The sequence below is a fragment of the Pinus tabuliformis genome, chromosome 9 (assembly GCF_031772625.1).
Source record: "Pinus tabuliformis cultivar Carrire ecotype Pingquan chromosome 9, CPIR1, whole genome shotgun sequence".
Lineage (NCBI taxonomy): Eukaryota > Viridiplantae > Streptophyta > Pinopsida > Pinales > Pinaceae > Pinus > Pinus tabuliformis.
Window position 1 is genome coordinate 604,333,292 of NC_142307.1, and position 11,628 is coordinate 604,344,919.

At 33.9% G+C, this 11,628-nt stretch overlaps 1 protein-coding gene across 1 annotated transcript; it reads left to right on the forward strand.

The window, feature by feature from the left end:
- Positions 1-1,999: 1,999 nt before the first annotated feature.
- Positions 2,000-2,455, forward strand: LOC149150028 (protein BIG GRAIN 1-like B). Its single transcript, XM_089442670.1, has one exon. It carries the CDS (start codon positions 2,000-2,002, stop codon positions 2,453-2,455), a length of 456 nt encoding a protein of 151 aa, XP_089298796.1.
- Positions 2,456-11,628: the final 9,173 nt, after the last annotated feature.

An 11,628-nucleotide genomic window follows, 5' to 3' on the forward strand; every position in this document is an offset into this window, starting at 1 on the left:
GGAAGCTCATAGACAACCAATTTCTACTCTCTTTTTAATGTCTTATTATAAATAATCAATAAATAATTTACTTAGTATTTAAGGCAACTAAGTTATGAATTAAAGTAAAGATGTAGATTTAATTATATTAGATATGGACACCTCTTTCTCACACACACACACACACTTATTTCATTTTCTTTCTTTTTTTCTAAATCTATATTAAATATGGAATGTAGAAAATTGTACACATATATATTAATTTTTCCATAATTATATGGATTTTGAATTCTTTTTAAATGATATTTTTTAAGGAGAATGTATAAGATAATTGTTTGTATTGCTGCAATATTTCCATTTAAATGAGGAATAAATACGTAAAAATTGTGGACAAGGAATACAATTGTGAGGCTAATTTCACAAAGAAAATTGGTTGTTTTTTATTTTTAAAATAATGAAATTAGAAAAAACCAAACCTTATATGTAAAGAATTGGTGCAACATTTAAAACTATTAACATAATGAATATTTATATTTTTTACCATGTAGAGCTCACTATGAAGTAAGTCAAAATATAATCTCTCAAGGTAAATATCTAGTACCTCAAAACTTAATTTTTCGTTAAATTTATAAGAGAAACATTCATCATTGGATTTTTACATTAATAATTTTATGGCAAGAAAAACAAAATATAAATTAATATCTCTTTTACAAACTAGAAATTTGTTATTTATATAAACACATATATGTATGCTTGTAATTTCACCAATTATGAATATTTGTAACATGTTGTATTAGTTCAATTATGAATATTTGTAACATGTATTATTTTGTCTAGACAAAACATATTGAAGAAAAACATGTTGATTATGTTTTATGCATTCATAACATTAAAGGGGCCGACCTCCAAGCCCGCCTAGACCCCGACCTCCAACATCAAGGTGGGACTAGTGCCAAGGAGAATAGAGGGATTAGAATACCATTAAGAAATTTTTTATTGTTGATTGGGAGAGCCGCTTGGGCATCGTTGTTGAATGACCAGAGTTCTAAGGCACCTCCTGGTGGTTCAAGATTCCTCATAAGCACCTGAGTGATTCTTCCCAAATCAAATAGGTTCATCAACCAGAAGCTTCCAGTGGTTTCTTCAGCCTCATAGGCATATCTTGCTCTCAAAAACTAATCACTAGCAAGCCTCCTGGGAGGCATTTCACTATTCAAAGAACTTCATCTCACTTTCAAGAGAAGAGAGCCCATTAGCAATAAGGTTCAATACTATTGTCAAAATGTCTATGGGTATATGTAAGATACATTCATATATAGAACTTGTGCATGTACGAAAGATGTGCATATACGGAAGTCACATAAATTTTCTATATGTGCATCTTATGTATTGCATATCTTCCATATATGCACAACTTTTGTATATGTGCATCTCTTTTGTATATGCACCTATACGGAAGAGGCACATATATATGGAATATATGCGCATATAGAGAAGAAACACATATACAAGTGATTCCACCTCCAGCTACCCATATTTCTCTTTAGATGCGGAATCTCTCTGCAGAGAAACTTCATCTATTGCTACTGCTAAAATAGAAAGAAATTTACATCATATGGGTTTTGAAGACAGAGCAGGGAAATGGGTTGTTGGTGGAAAATGCACTCGAGCTTTACATGGAAAATCCTCTGTTAGAGATGGGGATTTTTGTTCTACGGAGAAGCCTTTCATCCCTGTAGATTATTAAGCTAATTTAAAGTCAAACTCTCAAGCTCGGAAGGATTCCAAGAAGCCCAAGAAGCCAACTTCTCCAGGCGGGAAGCTCGCAAATTTTCTCAATTCGCTGTTTATGGCTGGGAGTACCAAGAAATTGAAGCTTTCATTATTTTCGTCTGTAAGTGACTCCAATTCATATGATTCTTCTGAGAAAAAACCCACCTCTATTGACTCATCTTCTTCTTCAGTACAATCTAGGCCATGTTTGAGTAAACCATCCAGACGATCGAAGAACAGTAGTGGGATGAGTCAAAGATCTGTGACTTTCTATCCAACAAGTGGAACTTTGGATGAGGACTCTAACCGCTCTGGGGACAAGTATCTCCATAAGCCAAATCCTGTTAATAATCTACATACATATCCATCTATAGATGCATACAAGCTTTCACGGCTCAGCAAAGAATTGCAATTTCATATTCTTGAGGAGGACTGGCATGCAACAGCAGCAAAGGAGATAATTACTAAGTATCAAAAATCAAGGAGCATTATGGAAGTTGTGGTAATTAAGGGTCTTGACAAAGAAGACGAAGAGGAGGAAGATGATGACGATGTCAGTTGTTCAAGTTCTGACCTATTTGAGCTGGAGAATTTGGCAGAAATCGACATGAGCATGAGCGTGTACCAAAAAGAGCTTCATGTTTATGAGACTACTCATTTGGAGACCAATAAAGCCATTGCAAGGGGATTGATTGTTTTATGAAGAAATAGTGCTCTATAATCCCTAATATAATAATCTTGACATTGGTAACATAGTGTCTGTCAAAGTTGCAGGTTCTATGAAAATTTCAATTTTTTATAAACTTGCATGCATAAATTGTGTAAGCTTTGGTAAATAGAGGTTTTTAGTGACAACCATCGATTATACTCTACACCCATTATGTATGATATGAATAAACAACATTTGCTTGTTGTTACTGGATGCCATTGAGCCATCTTAGCTCATGGAACTTGCCATAATCTTATGGCTGGTCTGAGGGCAGGTTGCTTATTTGTAAACTGACAGCTGGTCTGGGGCAGGTTGCTCAGGATCTAATTTCTAAGTTGACAGCTGGTTTGAGGGCAGGTTGCTTATTTCTAAGCAGACACTAAAAGTGTCTGACAGGTGACCGTGAGTTTGGCACAAGTAGACTCAGCCATTGTGGTTGTCTAATGCCATACAAGCAATATATATGCATGTTGTGCAGATATAGATATACAATGCTTCCTGTTCAGATATTCCACACTATATATCTCTGCGTATATAGTCAAATAATTGTTATATAGCCGGGTGCATATTGTTAGCAGGGTTGTCAAGGCTTTAGCATGACCATCTCTAGTCAAGACAGAAAACATAACTGGAAATCCAATAAATAAAAAGAGCAATGATGTGCATCGTACCACTATATATATATATATATATATATGTATGTATGTATGTATGTATGTATGTATGTATGTATGTATGTATGTATGTATGTATGTATGTATAATTATTTATGCTCTTATTATTCATTCTATTTCCGAAATGTCCTTCACAATAATCATCCATAGAATTTGCAATATAGAAAGTGAATACATTCTTATAAATCCATGGACATCTCATTATTTTTGCAACCACCAAAAATTTACTAATAAATAGCAAGATTATTGATAAATGAGAGGTTTGAAAACATTAGAACTACTTTTACATTTTAAAATGTAACAAAAAAAGGGTTAAAAAATGCTAGGTAAACTATTCTAGAAATCATTAATGGTATGAATGCAAAAGCAAATGACATTATAGAAACATTATATAAGTCACTATAAACATGGAAACGTTAAAACAAGAAATTAATGCACAAATAAATGTAAACTCTTTAGGGTTTTTTATACCATTTGTTTTCTCATTATCATTATCAGTTGTAGTTTGATGAGCCCGTAGAGTGGTGACATAGAGTCATTTTTTTTATCAGTTGATTGTATTCTAATTTTTTATTATTTTTATATTTTTCAAAGTAGTTTTTTCTTGGTTTGTTTTTCTACATCTTTAAATGTATAATTACGATTATTCAAGATTAGTACAAAGTTATCAAAGTCGATCTATTTGAAAGATATTTTTTTTCGTTTGGAAAGAGGATGTGCAAAGGTTCTTCTTACACCTCTTCTTTATTAGTTTGTGATAGTTTTAATTCTCATTGCTAGGCCATATTCCAAATTTCTGTAGTAGGGATTTTCTTTGGAGGGATCCCTTCTAATGGGGCCATAATTTCATGATTTTCCTTGATTAGTTGAGGGGTTAACTTAGCCAAGAGGTTCTAACTTCTCGTTGTAATCAACAAAGCATTAAATAGTTTGCTTAAGAAAGTTTTCTTCATGATCCTATTTGTCATTTGATTTTGCTGGACTCCATAAATCTAGAAAGACATTGACACTATTCTTTATTTCCCCCATCACCATTTTCCGTTTTTCCATAAAAACCTAAAATATCTATAAAAAAATTCACCGAGGCTACCATTAACATGACACTCTTTTAACTAAGCCTTCCTTTAACACCACCTTTTGCTCATTTAACTAAGCTTCCCTTGAGTCAAAGCAGAGCTAATCTAAAGTTCTAAAGTGAGAGAACAAAATTTGTTGTCGTGACAATGGGTGATATTCCTAAAAAGTTTATATCATACTATGCATTATGTTATGGGGATTTTTCATGCATGTACAATTTGAGAGATAACAAACATCTTAGAAAAGCTTATATTTTTATTAAGTTTAACAACGTGAAAATTAACTCAATTAACATACAAAAATAACATGAATCATAGAAAATAATTTATAATATTGTTAAACTTAATTATATAAAATGAATATCTATATCATTAATAACTTGGAAAAAGTATGTAATGTTGTTAATTTTTAATAACATTAACAAAAACCAATATTGCTAGATCTAATAACATGGAAATAATGCATATAGTAAGTGTTAAAACTTCAAGTCCATAATATGGACTTTTCAAAATTTCAAGTGTTCAAATTAAGTAGGAAATCGTAAATGATGCATAATTAAAAATTTTATTAAATTTATGAAATATTATGTAGAAAAAACATATTTAGGCAAAAAAGGTCTAAGGTTAGTTGTAATATATCATGGTCAAGACCAAAAAAGATGTATTAAGGGAATTAAGTGAAGCTTGCAAAATCTCAGTGCATTATCGTGCATGTATTTATATGGTATGACTTTGGATGTTAAGATAATTATTTTGTTATGCAGATAAATGTTACGATAATTAAGACATTGAAATTATTGAAGTCAATCTTTATGATCCCAGGTCAAACTAACCACTAGATATTAAGAAAGAAACATATACAAAAGTCAAGAACATAAGTGCCCTCATACAAGATGATTAAAATGTGTCCCAATAAATGAACATTGAATTACCTATATTTATTAAAAATGACAAGCCATGCATAAGCCTTCACAGAAATATGAGATTGAGAAGAACTACTAACCAAGTATATGCATTTTTCTTAAGCATCACTCTACCATTAAGATAGATGGATATAATTGTCTATTTACAAGTTTAAGGTGCATAACACTAATAAATTAGAAATTGTTAATATTTGTGGAAGATGAGGAGACAAGGAGACAAATTTAATTGATGTTGCAAAACTAACAAAATTTCAGTTATATAATGAACATGCACAATATATGAAAACTTCCCTTGTGGTTGATCACTCATTCATTTGATCATGAATTAATTAACTGATCAAAAAATCTATGGATTACTATGTAAACTTGTATTAGAACTCTAAAAAAGATACATTTCTATGCTTATGAATCAATTATATGAATTAAACTTAATTTATATTGAATATATAAATAATTATTTCATGGGAGGACAGGAGAATGTCAGGTAGGTTGGATCAAGTTGTGTAACATGTGTGAGGTTGAGAAATTATGAGTGTATATTGTAGCAGTTTCAGATTGTTATGGACATTGAATGAGATTGTTTTGGAGTCATTGTCATTGGTAATGTGTATCCTTGTAATAACCTACCTTTGAGCTTTCAAGGATCTTGATTGCATAGTATCATAGATTGCATGGCTTTCTGGGACTCGAATGAAAAGTGGATTAATCATTCCAAGAGATTTAACAGATAGTTATGAGGTGTCCATGGAAGTTTAATCATCAATTTTTGAATGGATGATTCTCTAAATGCTAGGTATATGTATCTTTTATCACTTTTATATGAAGACAAGGATTTTAGGAGAATGAGCATGGCTTGTCGATATCAATATATTATGAGTCTTCCACATTTCTAGGTTGTATTTATTGTTAGAGATTGGGGGTTGAATAAAAAACATAGGCTGGCACCCCTTTTAGTCATGTCTCTAGTGCTAGGACGAGTCATCTCACACATCTCTCTGGAATGCTCCTGTCCCTGGTACCAGAGATCTTACGTATATTTTTACTATTTCTCATTGACCTTTACATCCTCTATTTGATTATGGTACTACACTAGTGGACATCACACAGGAGGCCTCATGTTGGCCTGGAAAGGCATTCGTAATATTTTAATAATCGAGGCGATAATGTATCTGGGGTTCAATAGGACTAGACTAAAATTCTATATCTTTGGAAGAAACGGATTGCATATTTTTATATCTCGTGTTCATTTAAAGACTTAAGTATCATATGTTGTTATAGAAGGTGGAGGTGCTTGGGATGTTTGTGATCTTTCTATAGTTAAATTTTCTCTCGATTACATTCTAAGCCACATTTGTATTTGCAGTTTCCACTGGAACTTCCTTTCTCGGGTTTTTGATGGTTTGTTCTGCTTCTTGTTTACATTTCTTTCTAGTCTTTCTTTGTGTGGGGGATTTGTATCTCAAGGGGCACTCTCCTTGTTTTATGATTTATGCACATTATTGCTTAGGGTTTGCTACACCACTGGTACTCGGTGTCTCTGGTGTGGTGAAATTATGTGGCGGTTCTTTCTTGATGACTTTTATTTCTCAGTGATAATTGAAATCTTTCTGATGCCTGGAGTTCTCTATGATTGTTGGATCATTCTTTCTTATTATGTAAATAAGTGATTTGACTCCACTACAACTTGGGGGTGGTGGAGATGCAGGTTCCCATCAAGGGTCCTTCCTTTTGGCGGTGATCATGGTTATCATATTCTTCTTATCTACGTTGGTTGGGATTTTTGATCTCGCAGATCCTTCAAGTTATGTGTATGTCCATTTCCGTTTATAACATTCTATATTCTTTAACTATCCCTCATTCCACCTGGTCTATTTCCAGAAAGTGACGACTTTCTTCTCCGGTCTATTTCTCTTGGTGGGGATTTTGTGCATTTATTTCTAGCATGTGCCATTTTCTATGGACATTTGGTTGGCCTATCTCGGACAGAGGACTCTGATCCCTTCGTAGAAAACCATGTAGATTCACAAGCTCATGAAATGTAATAAAGCATAGGACAAGAATCTACTTCTCATTTCAACCAGCGGAAGGCAATGGATCGATGAAAATAATATGAACAAGAAGAAGATAAATCAATGGCACATAACAGAAGATGTATCTTGGGAAATCCATTGCTCAAAACCTCGCTATATATATTGCTTATATCAGAAATATGAGTGAAGATACAAATCTTGTTCTCACTAGAACAATTCCGCACAAGTATGCTCAACTCTCTCAGCTCATAAGCTAGCTAGCTAATTCTGTAGCTCTCTAAGCCCCTAATCTATTGTGTAACTCATAGTATGAACAACATGCATTTAAAGGGAATTAATTCTTCCAAAACTACGCAATCCAAACATAAGTTATTCTTTGATTGCATGTATGATATTTACAACTTAGTAAATCACACAATTGATAGTACATTGTCCCTGCACTCTAGTCTCAACTAGGTCTTTCTCAAAATCGACATGCATGAGTTTCTGATGATGGAATCTTCAGTTAACTAGAGTGACTCTTGTGGATGCACTAGTGCACCAACGAACTGTTAAATCTCTATTAGTTCCACAAATAGTTTGGAACTAATTTTATTGAACATAACTCAGTAAACTAAGTGATCTAATTTCCAACTCAATTTAAACACATACTTGACCCCTGAAACTTAGGGAGAACATATACATGACTACAAAAATACTTACAACTCAAAATTCCTAAGATAATTAAGTTAATTAATCTTAATTAACTATTTACAAGTTGATGTGAGAATAGAATTTGATTTTCATTCTCAGTTTAATTCAAGGACAAATTAAACTGGAATTTCTTGTTGCCATTTCTCAACACTCCCTCTCAACAAGAAAGGGATTATCAGCTACCCCGATCTTGCCTCTGTGAAACTCGAATTTACATCTTGAAAATGCCTTTGTCAAAATGTGAGCATCCTGGTCCCTCGTGGGAATGTACTTTGACAACATAATCCGCCTCAATACACAATCTCTGAGATGATGATATCGAATATCAATATAATTGGACTAATCATGAAAAATTTGATTTTTAGAGAGATTGATACAACTCTGATCATTGCAGTAAACCACAGTTGGATCCATCTGCTGACCAAATAAACCAACCAAGATCTTCCTCATCCAGATATGCACAGTTTCCATATATGCGCAATTCTTCTGTACATGCGCTTATCTTCCATATATGCCCAGTTTCCGTATATGCGCACATCTTCCGTATATGCGCACATCTTCCGTATATGCACAGTTTCCGTATATGCGTAATTTCTGTATATTGAATTTGCGCATATACGATGCAGATACATAAACGAAGATATGTACAAATTCAATATACAGAAATTGCGCATATACGAAAACTGTGCATATACGGAAGATCTGCGCATATATGGAAACTGGGCATATATGAAAGATATGCACATGTCTTCCATATATCCCTAACTTTCCTGTATGTGCATATCTTCCGTATATGCACGTCGTTCATGTATCTGCATCGCAGATGCGCAAATTCCATATACAGAAATTTCGCATATACGGAAACTGTGCATATACGGAAGATATGTGCAATTTTTGTATATTGAATTTGCACGTATGCGATGCAGATACATGAACGACGTGCATATACGGAAGATATGCACATACAAGAAAGTTAGGGATATACAGAAGACATGCGCATATCTTCCGTATATGTCCAGTTTCTGTATATGCGCACATCTTCTGTATATGCACAGTTTCCGTATATGCGCAATTTCTATATATTGAATTTGTACATATCTTCGTTTATGTATCTGCATCGTATATGCACAAATTCAATATACAGAAATTGTGCATATACGGAAGATATGCGCATGTCTTCCGTATATCCCTAACTTTCCTGTATGTGCATCTCTTCTGTATATGCACGTCGTTCATGTATTTGCATCGTAGATGAACAAATTCCATATACAGAAATTGCGCATATATGGAAGATATGCGCATATACAGAAATTACGCATATACGGAAGATAAGCGCATATCTTCCATATATCCCTAAATTTCATGTATATGCATATCTTCCCTATATTGATACATGACCGACGGACATATACGGAAGATATGCACATACAGGAAAGTTAGGGATATATAGAAGACATGTGCATATCTTACGTATATGCGCAATTTCTGTATATTGAATTTGCGCATATATGATGCAGATACATAAAGGAAGATATGTACAAATTCAATATACAGAAATTGCACATATATGGAAACTGTGCATATACGGAAGATGTGCGCATATACAGAAACTAGTCATATACAGAAGATATGCGCATGTCTTTCGTATATCCCTAACTTTCATGTATGTGCATATCTTCCGTATATGCATGCCATTCATGTATCTGCATCGTATACGCGCAAATTTCATATATAGAAATGACGCATATACGAAAGCTGTGCATATATGGAAGATGTGCGCATATATGAAAACTGGGCATATACAGAAGATATGCACATGTCTTTCGTATATCCCTAACTTTCCTGTATGTCCATATCTTCCGTATATGCAAGTCGTTCATGTATCTGCATCGCAGATGCACAAATTCCATATACAGAAATTACACATATACATAAACTGTGCATATACACAAGATATGCACATACGCAAGATACGTCGTTCATGTATCTGCATCGCAGATGCACAGATTCCATATACAGAAATTGCGCATATACGGAAACTGTGCATATACGGAAGATATGCGCATATCTTCCGTATATACCCAATTTTTATATATGCGCAATTTCTGTATATTGAATTTGTGTATATACAATGCAGATACATAAACGAAGATATGTACAAATTCAATATACAAAAATTGCACATATATGGAAACTGTGCATATATGGAAGATGTGTGCATATGTGGAAACTGGGCATATACGGAAGATATGTGCATGTCTTCCATATATCCCTAACTTTCCTGTATGTGCATATCTTCCGTATATGCACGTCGTTCATGTATCTGCATCGTATACGTGCAAATCCCATATATAGAAATTGCGCATATACGAAAATTGTGCATATACGGAAGATGTTCGCATATACGGAAACTGGGCATATACAGAAGATATGCGCATGTCTTCCGTATATCCCTAACTTTCCTGTATGTGCCTATCTTCCGTATATGCACGTTGTTCATATATCTGCATCGTAGATGCGCAAATTCCATATACAGAAATTGTGCATATACGGAAACTATCCATATACGGAAGATATGCGCATATCTTCCGTATATCGCTAACTTTCCTTTATGTGCATATCTTCTATATATGCATGTCGTTTATATATCTGCATCGTATATGTACAAATTCCATATATAGAAATTGCGCATATACGGAAACTGTGCATATATGGAAGATGTGCATATCTTCCGTATATCCCTAACTTTCCTGTATGTGCATATCTTCCGTATAAGCACGTTGTTCATGTATTTACATCGTAAATGCGCAAATTCCATATACAAAAATTGCACATATACGGAAATTATGTATATACAGAAGATATGTGCATATACGGAAGATATGCACATACAGGAAAGTTAGGGATATATAGAAGATATCCGTATATCTTTCGTACATCCACGTTGTTCATGTATCTACATCGTATATGCGCAAATTCAATATACAGAAATTGCGCATATACGAAAACTATGCATATACGGAAATTGTGCATATACGGAAGATATGCGCATGTCTTCCGTATATGCCAAGTTTCCTATATGTGCATATCTTCTGTATATCCACGTCGTTCATGTATCTGCATCGCAGATGTGCAAATTCCATATATAGAAATTGCACATATACGGAAATTGGGCATATACGGAAGATATGCGCATATCTTCTGTATATGCATAGTTTCTGTATATGCGCAATTTCTGTATATGGAATTTGCGCGTCTGCGATGTGGATACATGAACGACATGCATATACGGAAGATATACACATACAGGAAAGTTAAGGATATACGGAATACATGCGCATATTTTTTGTATATGCACATTTTCCGTATATGCACGGTTTCTGTATATGCGCAATTTCTGTATATGGAATTTGCGCATATACGATGCAGATACATAAACGATGTGCATATACGGAAGATATCCACATACAGGAAAGTTAGGGATATACAAAACATATGCGCATATCTTCCATATATCCCTAATTTCCGTATATGCGCATATCTTCCGCATATGCACAGTTTTCGTATATGCGCAATTTCTGTATATGGAATTTACGCATCTGCGATGCAGATACATGAATGACGTGCATATATGGAAGATATGCACATACAAGAAAGTTAGGGATATACGGAAGACATGCGAATATCTTCGGTATATGCGCAATTTCCGTATATTCACATATCTTCCGTATATGCACAGTTTTCGTATATGCGCAATTTCTATATATTGAA

What these genes read in the sequence shown, in the direction of transcription:
- LOC149150028 (XM_089442670.1), top strand. Translation starts at nt 2,000, where the DNA reads ATGAGTCAAAGATCTGTGACTTTCTATCCAACAAGTGGAACTTTGGAT.